The sequence below is a fragment of the Macaca fascicularis genome, chromosome 9, assembly GCF_037993035.2.
Source record: "Macaca fascicularis isolate 582-1 chromosome 9, T2T-MFA8v1.1".
Taxonomy (NCBI): Eukaryota; Metazoa; Chordata; class Mammalia; order Primates; family Cercopithecidae; genus Macaca; species Macaca fascicularis.
The window spans coordinates 142,725,672-142,742,923 of record NC_088383.1 but is presented as its reverse complement, the minus strand read 5'-3'; the positions used below and the strand labels follow the sequence as shown (position 1 = coordinate 142,742,923).

The 17,252-nt window shown below is 49.7% G+C and overlaps 1 protein-coding gene and 1 pseudogene across 2 annotated transcripts; both read right to left on the bottom strand.

Annotated features, from left to right (window-relative positions):
* Nucleotides 1-874: 874 nt before the first annotated feature.
* Nucleotides 875-12,447, bottom strand: LOC135965219 (cytochrome P450 2E1-like). Of its 2 annotated transcripts, XM_065521680.2 has the most exons (9): nt 12,235-12,447; nt 11,181-11,340; nt 8,105-8,254; nt 7,560-7,720; nt 6,979-7,155; nt 5,953-6,094; nt 2,620-2,807; nt 2,061-2,202; nt 875-1,193 (listed from the first exon to the last, which is right to left on the bottom strand). In XM_065521680.2, the coding sequence occupies exons 1-9, from the start codon at nt 12,409-12,411 to the stop codon at nt 1,009-1,011; spliced, it is 1,482 nt and encodes a 493-aa protein (XP_065377752.1). In that variant the 5' UTR covers nt 12,412-12,447; the 3' UTR covers nt 875-1,008. The 2 variants fall into 2 exon arrangements, with proteins under 2 accessions (XP_065377752.1, XP_073859245.1); XM_074003144.1 differs by lacking the exon at nt 11,181-11,340.
* Nucleotides 12,448-16,106: 3,659 nt separating this feature from the next.
* On the bottom strand, nt 16,107-16,155 carry LOC123566985 (U7 small nuclear RNA; annotated as a pseudogene).
* Nucleotides 16,156-17,252: the final 1,097 nt, after the last annotated feature.

The window sequence follows — 17,252 nt, the reverse complement described above, 5'->3', positions numbered from 1 at the left end:
CTTCCCTGCTCCTAAGTTTGCAGATGGCCTATTGTTGGACTTCACCTTGTGATCGTGTGAGTCAATTCTCCTAATAAACTCCCCTTCATATATACATCTATCCTACTGTTTCTGTCCCTTTAGAGAAAACTGACTAATACAAATTCCCCACCTCAATATGTTTCTGACACTGAAGTGATTGATCCTAGATTGAAGAGCTTTTCAGTAACATGAAACTTACATTACAATTTAATATTAAAAGAAACATATATTTAAAACCTCTCTCTGGCTAGGCATGGTGGCTCACACCTGTAATCCCAGCTCTTTGGGAGGCCGAGGTGGCGAGTTACCTGAGGTCAGGGGTTCGAGACCAGCCTGACCAACATGGTGAAGTGCTGTCTCTACTAAAAATGCAAAAAATTAGCTGGGTGTGGTGGTGGGTGCCTGTAATCCCAACTATTTGGAAGGCTGAGGCAGGAGAATCGCTTGAACCCAGGACACGGAGGGAAGCAAGTCTGAGCCCCAAAACCCCAACAGTAGGGAAGCCGACAGTGCAGCCTTCAGTCTGTGGCCGAAGGCCTGAGAGTCCCTGGCAAACCACTGGTGTAAGTTCAAGAGTCCAAAAGCTGAAGAATTTGGAGTCTGATGTTTGAGGGCAGGAAGCATCCAGCACAGGAGAAAGACATAGGCCAGAAGACTCAGTAAGTCTGCTCTTTTAGCTTCTCCTGGAGAAAGCCAAGGTAGCACCACTGCACTCCACCCTGGGCAACAAGAGTGAAACTGTCTCCAAAACCAACCAAACAAACAAACAAACAAAAACCTCTCTCTGTGAGAATCACTTTAACAATTAAGGTATTCCATGACTTCATGTGCAGGTAGCATAATCATGTGATGATTTATTTATATTCTGGGAAAATATTTATTTTCAAATATTCATAGGCAAAGAAAGGAATCGGTTTGAGGAAAGCTGACCTCAAACCATTTGAAAACTTGTTTGAAATCGGAGGGATCAGGGCGACATCCTCACACTCATGAACAGGGAATGACACAGAGTTTGAAACGTGGTGGGATGCAGTTAAACCCAATGTTTCCAGGGCTGAAGTCGATATCCTTTCTGTCAACGAGAGGCTTCAAATTAAAATGCTGCAAAATGGCAGAAAACAATGGAAACAACTCCATGCGAGCCAGACCTTCTCCAACACACACTCGTTTTCCTAGAAGTAACAATGGTATTGATGAGACACTGAGGGAGTTTCAGAGACACGACGCTGTCAACAGTGAGACTAGGGGAAGCGGGGAGGAGGCTGTGGGCAAACGGCCATGACAAGGCAGGACTCACTCCTCTCTGTCTATTAAAAGAAGCACAGAATGTACTTGAGTGGAAGAATACCAGCGACACTGACTAATTCAGGGACCAGCCTTCATCAACCTCAATTATCCAGAGCTCAATTGCAAAACCCGTGTTAAGTTGGGAAGACAGTGTCTGCCCAGTAAAGAAGCCACCCCCAGTGCTCACCAGTGATGCCTACAGGAGGGAAGTAGGGCCCTGTTAGAAGCTGGGGCCCCAGCATTGGGTGTGAAAAGTATGGAGTTGGTTGTGTGATCTTCCCACAACAATCCCTAAGATGAGGCCCTGGGAAGGACAAGTGCCTCAAAGAGAGTCACTGAGTCACATCCCAGGAAGGCTTTGATGCTTCCTGTGATGATTCTAGGTAACCAAAGCTTAGGTTTTGTTTAGTAGCTCTGGTTTACAATTAGGGAGAACTGGATAATATGGCTTTGAGAGCTTTTCACTAAGTCTTGTTAAAATAGGAACAGAATTTAGCAATGAATGATGTAAAATATCTAGTCTTTGGGGAAAAAATCCACCTACAACACTTCATTCCCAGGATTGCTGCTGAAAGATGTTCCCTGCTGAACAGGGAAGAGTACATGTGGGTCATGTTGTCAATAGAAACAGGACACACAGTGAGGTCTGGGGTGTCAGTGGGTGCCTGGGACGAGGGCAGAGCACACGTGGAGTGGACATGAGGAGTGTGGGCTGCTCCTCTAGGGAAGGTGCTGCCTCTGATCGTTCTCACCTGCGGAAAATGGCTTGAAATAGTCACTGTACTTGAACTTCCCACTTTCATCCAGGAAGTGTTCTGGCTTAAACTTTTCTGGATCAGGAAATTCTTGGTTGTCATACAAAACAGAGTCCAGAGTTGGCACTATGACCGTGCCCTGTAAGAAACAAAGACTTGTCTCAGTGAGTCATGTTAACAAAATGTGGGCTTTCACCTAGAAACCCCCAGTGACGAATGCTGTTTTGAATATTATGCAATAGAGGATAGTATATTTCCAGCTGAGGGAGTTGCTTAGTGAAGGATTAGATAGAAAGCAGTCAGGGGTCAGGTCTAAATGAAGATGAAAGCCCTAATCTCACAGGATTAACCCCAGAACTGGTTGTGATTTTTCCTGGCATTAGAATTCACTACAGTCCCAGACATTAACTGCTGAGGCATTTTCCAGATTTCCTCCACCTCTCTGGTCACCCCTGCCAAAGGGAGGGGTCTTGGGGCCCCCATCCTGCTCCCTGGCATGAAGGCGATTAGCTGATAGGATGGCGTTCATGCTGTGTGCTCCAGGCTCACGCTGGACCTTGGGGATGATGTATCCTCTGAAAATGGTGTCTCGGGTTGCTTCATGGGGTAGGTTGGAGGGCACGAGGGTGATGAACCGCTGAATCTCATGCACCACAGCATCCATGTAGGGCATCTCTTGCCTATCCTTGATGGCAGGGATTCGGCTTGGCCCAATCACCCTGTCAATTTCTTCATGGAGCTTCTCTGCCAGGATATGAATGGGACAAATTTAAGGGATTGGTTCCTGGCCAGTTGGACATCCACCCATCATCCACCCATCTATTCAATCACCCTTTTACCATCTGCCCACCTACACATCCATCCACCCCTCCATCTATCCACCCCTCCATCCATCCATCCACCCTCTATCCATCCACCACCCACCCACCCACCCATTCATCCACCCACCCCACCCAGCCAACAAGCCATCCACCCATCCATCCAACCACCCACCTATCCATCCAACCACCCATCCATCCACCCTCCCATTCATCCACGTACCAGTCATTCATCCAACCATCTGCCCATCCACCTATTCATCCACCCTCCCATCCACTCCCCTACCCACCCAGAAGATACTTATGGAGCATTCTAAGCAGTACTTATGGTTCCCTAGGTCCTTTGAATTACTGGAAAATTCTCCAAAATGTTGGTGAGAGCTAAACTCTATGAGGTTATTTACAGGATGTTTGGCATCCATTATCTTAGTTGATGATGGCTTATTCAGTTCTTCTCTTCATGTCAAGAGTACAGAAAAATGAACATGTTTTGGACATTTCTTCTAGGAGGGAAATCTTTGCATTGGTAACTACCTGCGGCTGGTTTATTGCATGCTTCTGAGTATGAAGGGGGTTTACAGAACAGAATCAGACATGCAGGGTCTACTTCTTGAAGTCTGAAAGTCTCTGTCTTTCTGACAGAGGTAACAGATGCCTTGGGCAAGTTGCCTAGACTTCCCGTGTTTGGACTTTCCTATGGAACGTCATCATACATTGAGTGAAAAAAAAAACAAGCTGTGAAATTTTATGTACAGTACCCAGGTAAAATATTAAACACATACAGCAATAATATGAATGTTCTGCTGATAATTAATAACTGTTAAAGGTGCAAAGCCACACAGCAATTCTGGAACCATCTTGGGGGAAAGAGGTGGGGAGATGTGAGGAGGTGGACTTTGGCTGGCTCTGTAACACGTTTTCTTTTTTTTTTTTTTTTTGAGATGGAGTCTTGCTCTGTCACCCTGGCTGAAGTGTAGTGGTACGATCTCGGCTCAATGCAAGCTCCACCTCTTGGGTTCACACCATTCTCCTGCCTCAGCCTCCCAAGTAGCTGGGACTACAGGTGCCCGCCACCACGCCTGGCTAATTTTTTGTATTTTCAGTAGAGACGGGGTTTTACCGTGTTAGCCAGGATGGTCTCGATCTCCTAACCTAGTGATCCTCCTGCCTCAGCCTCCCAAAGTGCTGGGATTACAGGTGTGAGCCACTGTGCCTGGCCCTAACACGTTTTCTTTTTAAGAGTTCTGACGTAAGTATCACAAAATGTTAATAAATGTTAAGTTTGGCAATAGATATAGGCATGTCAATCATATTTATTTTCCTTTTGTCTATATTGGAACCTCCTCATAAGTAATAATTTAAAACATTTTTTGAGTCCATGGTTCCCCTAGTGCAGAGTAGTCAAAAGTTCTCTTATAATCGCTGCAGATCCATGCAATGATTCCTTCCCTAAAGTTTTGGCTCCTTGACCCTTCACATTTCCATGTGATTGAAAAAGCAAAGGCCAGGGATGGGGCATGGTGACCACACCTGTAACCCCAGCACTTTGGGAGGCCAAGGCAGGAGGGTCACTTGAGCCCGGGGGTTCAAGACCAGCCTGCGAAACGTAGTGACACCCTGTCTCTACAAACAAAAATTTTTATTTTGGAGACAGAGTCTTGCTCTGTCACCAGGCTGGAGTGCAGTGGCGTGATCTCGACTCAGTGAAACCGGGGTTCAAGTGATTCTCTTGCCTCAGCCTCCCAATTAGCAGGGACTACAGGCGCATGCAACCACACCCGGCTACTTATTTTGTATTTTAGTAGAGACGGGATTTCACCACGTTGGCCAGGATGGTCTTGATCTCCTGACCTCATGATTGGCCCGCCTCAGCCTCCCAAAGTGTCAGGATTACAGGTGTGAGCCACCATGCCCAGCTAAAATATTTTTTAAAAATTTTTTAATCAGCTGGGTGTGGTGGTGCACACCTGTGGCCCAGTTACTTGGAAGGCTGAGGTGAGAGGATCACTTGAGCCCAAGAGGTAGAAGCTACAGTGAGCCATGACTGCATCACTGCACAGCCTGGGCAACAGAGTGAGAACCTGTCCCCTCAAAAAAGAAAAAAAAAAAAAAAGAGGAAGAATAAGAACAAAGAACAAGAAAAGCCTAGGGTCTGACCCTGGATCTGTCACATGTCGACTTTCTTGGGGGAAATAACTTCATAGCCTGTAATTCCTGCTTTCAGGAACTGACGAGACTTAAGACCACAAGTGACCATTAGCAGCAGCTTTCTGAGGAGGGCGGCACACACCACTCCGGCTGTGAACTGCCTCGGGCAGAGGCTGCCCAGCCCTGTGTCCAGACCAGCGAGAGGCAGGGGCTCTGGGCCCCCGGGCAGTCTCCAGCCAGGCTGCAGCTCCCTTTCCTGCCCTTTACTTGGAGCCAGCCCTGACTGGCCTGTTTGCATGCGGGTGCCCTCACATCACCTCTACTTGGCCCAGATGGGTGCTTCTCAGGGCACGACCCTCTGCCCACCTAGGCCCAGACCCCTCACACCTCCTCCAGGCACAGAGTTCCAACTGCCCCAGGTACCGCTGGGAGGAGACCTGTGGAAGGAATGACGAGGGTCCAGGGCAGCTGTAGCTGCTTCTTGCTGGACTTCCCTCCTCACATCTGCATTTGAGGAAGATGCCCCAGCAAGGACCCTCCCCTCCAGCTCCAACCTCCCCACCTGCTCTGCCTAGAAGACCAGGTCTTACTCGGGGGAACTGGGACATTATCTTCTCTGTCATAAACAGGTTATTTATGGAGCAGAATGCAGACCCTGCCACCTCCCTCCACTCTGGTGTTGGGATGTTTCCTGCAACCAGGGGCTTCTTCGTGGGGTATGGACCAACTAGTGTACAAGAGTACCAGGTGTCCAGCACAGACAGTAACATCTCCCCTCAAAGCAGTGCACCCAGCCATCTCACCACATCACCGTGAGGGTTAACAAGCAGCTTCAAACAGAAAGCTGCAGCCTAAAATGCGCAAGGCTGGCCATCCAGGGAGATGCATCCGCATGCACAGTGTCCCTCCAGTCACTTGCCTACCTTCGATCTCAGGGTATTTCATGAGAATCAGGAGCCCATATCTCAGAGTGGTGCTGGTGGTCTCTGTCCCCGCAAAGAACAGGTCGGCCACAGTCACGGTGATACCGTCCATTGTGTACAAGCGCTCTGCACTGTGCTTTTCCTGTGATGCCAGAGACAGACAGGAGAAGGGGCTGCTTGTCTCCTTTCAGCACAGAACCAGCCACCTCCCAGCTCCACAGGGACACAGGAGACAGTGTCCAAGAGGCTCTCCCAGCGGAACTGTGACTTGGAGCTGTGACAGACAGGGTCGTTTCCCCCGCACAGCCATGGAAACTGAGGCTCCCTGGAAACCTGCTGAGGGCAGGACAGGGCTCTGTCTCCCTCAACAGCATGAGGGCCACCCTGGGAGAGGCGACATCCCCCTGACCTTGGTCATAGCTCAGGCAGGAGCTAAACGGCTCCTGCTGACCCCTCCTGCTACAGGGCTAGTGTCTGCTGCCATGAGGGGCCAAACTGGTAGAAGAGATGCTCAGACAGTCCCGGGAAATCAGGGTGGGCTCCACATGTTGTTCTTGAGCCACAAGCCACAGGAAAGGACAAGACAAGGACACAAGAAGCTTCTCCAAGCTGGGAAGGAGGCAGGGGATCAGGGTCCTGAGCGGCTGCAGGTGGATGAAGCTGGGGAGGGCTGGAAGTCTTGCACCTGTGCACTTGGGGAGTACATGCCCACAAGGAAGGCTGAGGGCTTCTCCTCAGACAAAATGCAATTCTCAAAGTCTGTGGACTAGAAAGGGTTGAGCAGCGGGACCTGGAGAGGGCTAAGGGGCCCACCCACACCACCCCAAAGCCCCAGGCCAGCTTGGCAGCCAGGCAGGCTGACTTGCGTCCAGTGGTCATGCTGAAGCCAAGAGTGTGTGTGTGAAACTAAGAGCGTGCTGCGCTGGAAGGCCTGGACACCAGCGAGTGCAGGTCACACTGTAAATCTGAAATCGTGCACTCTCTGCCCACCCCGGAGAGCCCACATCATGGGAGGGCCGAGCCTACCTTCTCCATTTCCACAAGCAGGCAGTCGGTGAGATCCCGGGGGCAGTTGGGGTCCAGAGATTGAAGGTGCTCCTTCACCCTTTCAGACACATACTCTTTTATTTCAGCCACATTTTTTATGAATTTTCTATGGCTTCCAGGCAAGTAGTATAATAAGCTGGGGAAATTATTGTAAAGCTAGAGAGGGAAAATATGTTTTACTATTTCTTTCTGGATGCAACATAATTGTTTGTGTTGGACCAACAACTTTCTCCAAACCTGAATTTGTGACTGTAATCACAGTTTATTTGGAATATTTTGGGTCAACAGTGTCCTTCTTGGGCACCATTCTCCTCAGCAGTGCACACTGCACGGCAAATATGCACACACAGGTCAATACGCATCCTGACGTTAGGAAAGGGGGTGCGTAGGGCCCCAGAGATGACTCTGGGAGTAATATTTGGGCTGTCTAATCAAACACCCCTTGAAGCTATGTTCTTTGGCTTTTGCAGGCCTGTCTATCACATATAACCTGAATTTTCCTTCTTTTTCTAATGTAAACTATACAGTTGATGATTGATGAAAGAGGAAAGTGGCTTCACCTGGAGCCAGGGAGTGCTGAGCAGCTGGAAGTTCTCATTAAACAAATACAACAGTCTCACAAACTTCTCATCATTGTAGTCAAAATGCTTGCGGAAGAGGATGTCGGCTATGACGTTGCAGGGCGCACAGCCGATGAGGAAGGTGGGGTCGAAAGGCTGGCCTAGAAAACAGGCAGTCGGGGCAATCAGAAGATGGGCACAAGGAGACTCCTCCACCGGCTCAGTCACCCGCTGAGGTTCACCAAGGCCTGTGAGAAGGTGCCCTGATAACTGGCGATTTACAAAAGATAGTGAATGTCTGAACCTGTTTGAGTTTCCTTTGCTTTTCAACAGTATCTAGGATAAAAGTCACATGTTTAATGGCCACCCTTGCTCCCTGAACTGTGTAGCTGGAAACTAGAGTTCTAAAACACAGTATCTGTGGACTCACGTGACCCTCTCCTTGTCCGTAGTTCCCTGTGGTTCAGATGCAGTCTAGGAGTCCCAGCCAGGGCTCCCTGCTCCCCTGGTCTGCATGAGGACTGGGCCCTGCAGCAGATACGCACCTTGGGTCTTCCTGAGCGCTTCCAGCAGGAAGTGGGCCTCCCTCTGGATCCGGCTCTCGTTGCCCTGTTTCCCCATCCCATAGTTCCGGAGGGTGGTCAGGGAAAACCGCCGGATGTCCTTCCAGGTAGGTCTGTTATTGAAAATAATTCCTAAGGCAGAGGGGACAAGAGAGGGTTATTCCAAGTACCCATTCTGGGGAGAAGCGGGCTAGAGAGGGCCTGGGAGAGCACAGCAGGGTTTGCAGGGGTGTAAACAAGCGACAGAGGGGACAGAGGGACAGAGAGACAGAGGGACGTCCCAGCCTGGGAGCTGCCAGCACCAGCCACTGGTCAGGTTTTGGGGAGGAGCCTTTCTGGGGCCCTCAGTCTGCACTGTGGTTTCTTCATCACATGTAGCCTCTCCTGGGTGCTCTTCTTCATGCTGTCAATTTGCCTTCTTTCTTTTTCCTTTCTGCTGAGTCTTCCCCATGCTACATAAAACCACATATGGCCGCTCCAAAACAACGCCCACCTCTTTCCTGTCTATCAACAACATCCTTGAAAAGCCATTCTGTTCTCACAGATTTTGAACCCTCATACCACACACACCTCAACTTGCAGCTTTCCGACTCCACAGCAAGTTTCTTCACTAAAATCTGACAGGTCACACAAGTCCCTGACTGTGCAAAGCATCAGAGCTGGGAGAACCAAGAACTGTCCCTTCTGCGCCCTTCTGAGCTGCCAAGACCTGGCCCTGCCCTGTCTCTCCTCCCAAGAGTTGCCTGCTGGATCCTCCTGGGAGTATGAACACATTTGGAATCAACGTATCTAAAGCTAAACTTTTTATTATTTGAAACTGTTCACTTATTCCCACCCTTATCTCAACTAACTACAAACCTTTTTATTTTCCCCCAGAGAGGAATCTTGAAATTATCCCTGTTTCCCTGCACACTCCCAGCCACAGCTCATTTACACCTCAGGGGCCCCTTCCCCCTCTCTCCCTCGCTCTCTGTCTTCCTCTTATCCATCATCACTTCCTGGATAAATACATTTTGGGTACCTCCCGCATATAAGACATTCTGCCAGCTCTGGGCATTCTGCAGTAAACAAGGGTCATGTCCTACGCAGCTTCATTAGCTGATTGACCACTGACCACTCCTAGGAGGCGCCTGCAGGGCACTCAGAAAGTGCCTGGCAAAGCTGTGCTCACGTGCTCCAGAAGCAAGGCTGTCCGGCCTGAGAGGAGCGGGGCCACATGAGATAAGGTGGGAGGGGCAGGGGTGCAGCTGGACTGAGGGCTTCATCTCATCCTGAAAGGTGTGGAGGAAGGACTGAGGAGACAGGTGGGGCAGGGGGCAGACGTGGTCATGTTGAGTGGAGGGCACCCCGAGATGACCCATTTAGACAGCATTCAACAGGTTAAAAATCTAGATTGGGAATGAAGCTTTCTCCGTTTTATGAACTTTTTCTGAAAGGATGTGTGCAGTTCCCTTGACACCTTGTCACACAGACTGTGCTCAGTTTTGTGCTAATGAGGAATATTTCCATCATTGTCCCTCAACGGCCAGGTGCAGCCCATGCCCAGGGCTCTGCTACTTTTCCGCCAGTCTGAGCCCTGTGCGTCATGTGAAAATGAAGCTTTAGAGCCCCCAGGCAGAGGCAGCAAAGTCCCCTTGGGCCCGATCTGTGTTGATGTGAGTTCGGCTCCCCGCCCTGCTGCCTAAGACTGTGCCTTGGACCCGTGGGTGGCAGATAAGGGCTCCCCGGAACCAGAACTGAGCTCCTCAACCACAGAACCCCAGGGCCTCCTCCAGTAATGCTCCTCCTGTGTTAACGACAAGGTCTGAGATGGTTAATTTTGTTTTTGGCAACCCCAGAGAAGCAAAACAAACCCACAATGTAAAAGAAGGAAAACCAAATGCCACTAATGGTGATACAACCACCCCGTTGCCCGCTTCCGGAGACAAGGTTCTGGACGCGGTTCTGGCCCAGGAGCCTGAGCTGGAGCCGGACCCCGCCCTCCGCCATCCCGCGCCCCGCAGAGCGCACGCCAGGAGCGCGAACACCAGCGCCTGCTCTGTGCTGACGGCCTTCTTTATCAGTTCGTTTAATTTTCAGATTTGTTGGCCCATTCAATGTTCACAATTTTCAGGAATGTAGACTGGACAACTAAATAGGGCAAGAGCGTGAGCTCACCATGTAAAAATCCCACACAGCATGCCAAAGGTTTTCTGGAGCCTCGTCATCAAAGTTGACTCAGGAGGAACTAGAGGCTTCCATGTGGGACACGTGTTATTTCTAATCTACTTTGAAACCGAGGGGCAGGGAGGGAGGAAAGAGAAAGCAGCAGCAGGCCGGGTCTGCAAGCAGGAAGAGGGGAGCCGGCCGGCAGCCCCGCCTCGCTGGGGTCTGAAGCCAGGAGGCTGGGAGAATGCTCAGATAAAGACCAGCCAGACCTCCAGACCCCAACCTTCCTCTCCCTAGAGAGACAACAGGCCGCTTTCTGGATTTGCTGAACTCGGGGCTCTGGAGACAGGAAATGTGGAGGAGACAGCAGAGGTGAGACTGGGAGATGGAATTTCAGTGGGTCTCTTCCCCCTTCCCGGTCTCAGGACATCCCCCCAGCGGGACATCAGAGTCTCCCTCTCTGGAGGTCACCAGCTGCAGCTGAGCAAAGCCCCGAGGCGCGCAGTGTCCGCAGCTTCCGACGCCTCAGCGTGGGTGAGGGGACCTCGGTGGACGAAGCCACCTGTGCCCAGGCGGTTGAACACGAGGCGAAAGCGCTCCCAGGAGGAGCCTGCGGGCCCAGAGGCGGAGCGGTGGGGGTGCGGGAGGCGACTCCTGCTCAGAAGCAGCCCCGCCCATCCCTGTGAACTCGCCCCGTCGCTGAGAGGCCGGACTCCTGGGCGACTCAGTGCGCCTCCAGCCGCAGGAAACGCGCGGGGCCATCGCCCGAATCCCGGTATCATCCTTCGGATGCTGTTACTGTAACGTTACTGTTAGTTTAGTATTTGGTCATCGCCAAAGTGGCTGGCGCCCGTAACTGTCCCGGGGCGTGGTATGCGCCCCCCGCCCCGTGCCACGGACGCGGACTCACCCCTGTCCCTGTGCGCGTGGAACGCGGGGATGTCGCCTCTGCCCGAGAACTCGTCCTTGTGGTCCAGCAGCACTTCCCTCACCGCCTTGTAGCCGTGCACAACCACCACGCGCCGCGAGCCCACGTACAGCGTGAACACCGGCCCGAAGCGCTGGGCCAGCTGCGGAGACCCGAGGCTGGAAGTCAGGCCCGCGGCCCGGCGAGGAGGTGCGGGGCTCTAAGCCACACCCCTGCCAGGCGGGTATTGCTGTTGCTCTAGAGAACCCAGAGGGACGTGGGGAAAGGCTGCCTTTGTCCAGCCCGAGGTGGGGGAGACCCTCCCCACAAGACGCTGCTGCCTCTGCAGGGCGCGCGGGGGGCTCCAGCTGCCCCGCACCCCACCCGCCTGGATTCGGACAACTCCGCGGACTCCGGCTCAACTCCCTTCCCTAAGGCGCGCCCACCAACCGCCCAGTTGCCCGCTTCTGGAGTCGCGGTTCTGGACCCGGTTCCGGCGCGGGAGCCCGAGCTTCAGCCGGCGCCCCCCGCCCGCCGCCAGCCGGCGCCCCGCAGAGCGCACGCCCAAGAGCGCGAACACCCGCGCCTGCTCCATGCTGAGGGCGTTCTTTATCAGTTCATTTAACGTTTAGATTTGTTGGCCCATTCAGTGTTCACAACAGTCGTAGGCGGCAGGTATTGGTGTCACAGGGGCTGGCCCAACACTTCACGTTTCATCTCCTGCTTTGGCAAACACAGGCTGACGCCCAGCGGGTGCGCATCTGGCCGCCAGCGCGGTTATCCCGGCCTCGCAGCAGCCCGGCCTCGCCGGCCTCCCCGTCATCAGCCCCAGGACGAGGCACCGGCGGGGGCCTCCAGGGCCTGGCACGCGGGCTCCGGGCTCCAGCTGCACCGCAAGCAACACATTTTGAGTGTCGCTCCAACGTGCTATCAATTCCGTTAACTCACAACAGGCTGGTATTGAACAACCACAATTTGTCTGCAAAGCACTTGAATACACACATACCAGATCCAATTCCTGAGTTATTCTCCCTCAAATCAACACTATTTCTCTTACCCGGGTGAAGGACTTGGGAATATTCTTCCATTCCAACTGGAAGAGGTTCCCGATGATGGGAAGTGGGAAAGGGCCTGGGGGCAGATTCCAGCTGCTGTGCACCTGCCTCCAGATGGACACCAGCAGGAGGACGGCCACCCACACCAACAGGGCCACGCTGACTCCGAGGGCAGACATGGTGCCGCTGGGGTCCCGCTGCCAGCCTGGGAGGACAATCCTGTGGAAACGCAGGGCTTTTTATAATGTGTTTCGAGCAGGAGGGTGACCCACCAACCAACGCCTTCTTCCCTCTCGTGTAGCCCAAGTTATTAGTTTATTATTAGCTGCTGTTGGCCATCGTTTCGAAGGCTGATTCCCGCAGTGGTGGCCCCCAGGGTTTCCAGTCAGTGACCTGGTGAGGACGAAGCTGGGCCATGTCAACACCCTGGTTGCTAGCACCTGACAGTGTGCGAGTAAACACATCCAGGGACATGTTGCCAACCCATAGTTAAGAACGTGGGGTGAGGGACTGTCCTGCCCTTTGGACAAAGGGGAACTCCAGCCGTATTGCCATGAATTTGTTTGGAGTAGGGTTTAATGTAATACAAGATCAACCACATGCCAGCCACCTCTAGACAGGGTACCGGCCCTCCTGGTGCAACAGCCTCTTGATGTCTGATGAGGAGGTTTGTCTGAGTAGCCCCCAATAGTACCTGAATCACCCACCTGCCACATGAGTGGGGCCAGAAGGAAAATTCAACATTGGAATTCTATTCCACTTTCTCAAATTCACTGGAAAATTCCATGAAAGAAAAATAAAAGGAAAGAAATAATGGACCAATTCTGTGAAAGTTCATCTCTGTTTTTATTTTTTAGAAAGTTACATATTCTGGCTGTAGAAAACTAAGAAAAAATTATTCTTTGGAATTATTACAAATTTAAATTCTTAAAAAATTACATTAGGGTTTTATTGGATTTGTTTTACATTAGGGTAAATTTGGAAGATGGTTTTTTTGGGTTTTTTTTTTTTTTTTTTTTTTTTTGAGACGGAGTCTCGCTCTGCTGCCCAGGCTGGAGTGCAGTGGCCGGATCTCAGCTCACTGCAAGCTCCACCTCCCGGGTTCATGCCATTCTCCTGCCTCAGCCTCCCGAGTAGCTGGGACTACAGGTGCTGCCACCTCGCCCGCCTAGTTTTTTGTATTTTTTAAAGTAGAGACGGGGTTTCACCGTGTCAGCCAGGATGGTCTCAATCTCCTGACCTCGTGATCCGCCCGTCTCGGCCTCCCAAAGTGCTGGGATTACAGGCTTGAGCCACCGCGCCCGGCCTGGAAGATGGTTTTAAAGATATCTTGTCTTTGTTGATCCCGGGACACAGTAGAGCTCAACATTGACTAGTTTCTTCTTTCATGTATTTATTATTTTCTTCATACAGGCCCTCTTCCACCTTCTATGAAGGTAGTCTGTAGGTAATTTGTGGAGCTTTTTTGTGTGTGTGGTTAGAATGAAGAGAATGTTTTTCATTCTGTCTTCTAACTGGCAATATATAGAAGGTTTTTTTGTTTTTTTTGTTTTTTTGAGATGGAGTCTCTCTCTTCACTCTGTCTCCCAGGCTGGAGTGCAGTGGCGCGAATTTGACTCACTGTAACCTCCACCTCCTGGGTTCACGCCATTCTCCTGCTTCAGCCTCCCGAGTAGCTGGGACTACAGGCACCTGACACCATGCCCAGCTAATTTTTTTTGTAGTTTTTAGTAGACACGGGGTTTCACCATGTTAGCCAGGATGGTCTCCATTTCCTGACCTCATGATCCACCTGCCTCGGCCTCCCAAAGTGCTGAGATTACAGGCGTGAGCCACTGTGCCCGGCCTAGAAGTTCTTAATTCATAGGTTGCAATTTTGTAGTTTTATATAAGCAATGAATATGTATAATAGAAAATATGATGAGAAATGAAGAAAATAAAAGTCATTTACAATCCAACCAAATGACTTGTGGATTTTGAGTTATGCCATTCTATACTTGTATTTATACAAAAATGAGACTCCATACTATATATTGCATTGTAACCCAGTTTTTCTCCTGACAATTTGTTAGCCACATGAGCAAGTCATTTGTTGTGCTGCACCTAACGCTGCACCTCTCCTGAACCAAGGAGGGGCATTGGCCTCTGTTAGAAGCTTCAGGGGCCTTTGCTTCTCTCTGGTTTTTTGTACCCCTCGAGATGAGAACTGACAATGTAGACTCAACCGGCTCGTGGGTGGGTTAGCACATCCCCTCCTTCTGTCTTTCTAGTGGCCAGTGTGAGGTGGCAGGGACAATTCCCTGGGTAAAAACTGAGCTGTCCAGACCCCTGCACTCTGTTCTCCTGTTGTGGGCCCAGCCAGGCCTGGCTGAGACAGACAGCCATTGGGGTCCACAAGTTTCCTTGCTTACTGATTCCTTCTCCTAGTGTTTGAGAGGGGCAGAGTCAGCTCCCCACAGACTGAAATTGAGCCTTGGCTTTGGTGGAGTGAGAACAGGAAGCATCAGCGTGGAGACTCAGAGCAGGCCTCTGGCTCCCCTGGGCTGAGGATAGCCTCATCTGTGCAGCTTACCTGAGTGTGCACATCCCACGTGGGACCCACATGCCCTGGAGAGTCTGTGCCTCACAGGGATGCAGCTGTGGTCTGAGTCCTCTGGCCATAATACTGTTAGATGTCCAACCAACATCAAATTTTAAATACAGGAACATGTTGTTTGAAAATAATGACATTTCTGTGTACTTTTCAGAAGCCAGTGCTTTTATTTGTTTTGCATCTATCCAATTGGCAGGATACTCTAGGAAAAGGTTAAATAATCAGGATGACAGAGTGCGTGTGCCTGTGCCAAGGTTAAATAATCAGGACGACAGAGTGCCTGTGCCTGTGGCAGGGAGTTCTTCAGGCTTCTGTCACTGCTGCTGTTGGCTGGGTGTGGCAAAGAAGTGACTCTATTGGGACACTTTTCTTCTTTCTCTAGATAACAGTGTTTATTAGGGATGAGAGTTGGGTTAGTGAAATGTCTTTTTGATTGAGAGAATTCCGTGATTTTTTTCTGTAGACCTGCTAGTATGATGCTAGATGAAAACACTGTCTCACAATGTACCATAAAATTACCATAAACATTTATGTTATATCATAAAAGTACCTCATAGTTCCACATCACAACCAACTCCTTCATGGAGTGATAGTTTTAACACTCTAAGGATTCAACTTGTTAATAGTATTTTTAGTAATTTTGCATCTATACCCACAAATAAAATCAGGCTATAGTTTTGGTGTCATATTAGATTCTCACACAAAAATTGCAGTATTCTAGAAACCATTGCAAAACTCCTGTCTTCTCTGTGCCTGGGGATACTTTATACTGTAGGGGAATTATCTGTGCTTCAAAATTTTAACAGAACTCACTAGTAAAGCAATATAGAGAAAATTTACTGGAATTAAATAATGGTTTATAAAGATTAGAAAGATAATTTTAATTGGGAAAGTAAAATACCTCCTTTTAACAAATGCAAACAACATTGAAGTGGGTGAAGTGAAAACTGAGAGTCCCAAATTCACCCTACAAAGGCAGCTTCCATATTTTAAACCCCATTGAGAAGGAAAAATTATGCTAATTCTCTTTATTATTTGTAGGTTTCATTTTATACCTACTAAAAAGTTTTTGCACTTACTTTAATTCTGTGTATAATGTGGATTTGAGTTACTAGTGTTCATTGACTTTGGTCCAAGAGACTTCCTTTAGTATTCCTTAAGACAAACTTATTAATTCTCTCGGTTTTGTTTATCTGAGAATGTCTTAATTTCTCTTTCTTTTTGACATTTGATCTTAGCCAAAAGGCTATGTTTTAAATTTTAACTAATTAATTAATGCTGGAGGGTACCAGAAAACCTGCTAGACAAATTCTAAAGAGCTGTAATACTTCTCTCTTTTTGAAAACATATTTTCTGGATACAGAATTCTTGGTTGGCAGTGTTTTCCTTCAGTGCCCTTGTAACAGGACGAGCCACAGACAAAACCCCTCAGACAACAGATTAAAGAAGGAAGAGGCTTTATTCAGCTGGGATCATCAACAGACTTGCATCTTAAGAACGGAGCTCTCCAAAGAAAGAGTTCCTGGCCCCTTTAAGGGCTTACAACTCTAAGGGGTCCACATGAAAGGGTCGTGATAGATTAAGAGCACATGTGGTTACAGTGAGGGGTTAATCTTTAGCCTCAGGTTTTTCAGCTTCTCCTTCTTTTCAGAGACAGGAGACAGTAGGAGAAATGGCCTCTCTCCTCATTCCCCGCTTTGAGAACCTTACTCACTAGGGAGTTCCCACTCTCATCTTCACTACCCAGGTCCTCCTGTGAGACAGCTGGTGGATACTGCTTTTTTATGAACTAAGGTGGAACTAAGGTGGTAATGAAGCCTCTTAGTAACTGGAGAAATATGGGTAACATACAGGGGAGCAACATGCAGGTTCCTAACACTATTATCATTTCTATTAAAAGAGTTTTAAATCCTCCTAGAGCTGGAAACCATTTTCCAAAAAGGGATCCAGGATCAAACCCATGCCAAACATGCATGGGCACATGTGCCAGCTTTGTCGTGTCTCTAACTATCCTCATGCTTCAGCCATGTATGGACCAGTCAGCTTCTGAGGGTGACTGGAGCAGGGCTTGTCATCTTCTTCAGAGTCACTTTGCAGGTGATGTCCGGGTTTAGTCTTGCCTCCTAGGTCTCAGGTGCTGCAGGTTTTACGTGGCTGTGGTGGATCCATGCTGGGATTCCCCCTACCTTTACAGCTGTGGGAGTGGTCAAGACAACACTCTCAGATCCTTTCCACTGTGGCCACAAGGAGGCTACATTCCAATGCTTGATCCACACCTGATCTCCTGAGGAGAAAGGGTGAACTTGAGATAATAAACTAAAGGGGCATCTCTCATTTACCCAGGCTGAAATTGTGTAATTTTCCTTAAAGCCTGTAGCTGTCACTGTAACTCAATTTCACCTAGCTCTCGAGGAGTGTCTGGGAGTC

What these genes read in the sequence shown, in the direction of transcription:
- LOC135965219 (XM_065521680.2), bottom strand. Translation starts at nt 12,411, where the DNA reads ATGTCTGCCCTCGGAGTCAGCGTGGCCCTGTTGGTGTGGGTGGCCGTC. An exon ending in CCACGCGCACAGGGACAGGG is followed by an intron (nt 8,255 to 11,180) that starts GTGAGTCCGCGT and finishes CCTCTGCCTTAG; the next exon opens with GAATTATTTTCAATAACAGA. An exon ending in GAGGATACATCATCCCCAAG is followed by an intron (nt 2,203 to 2,619) that starts GTCCAGCGTGAG and finishes TGTTTCTTACAG; the next exon opens with GGCACGGTCATAGTGCCAAC.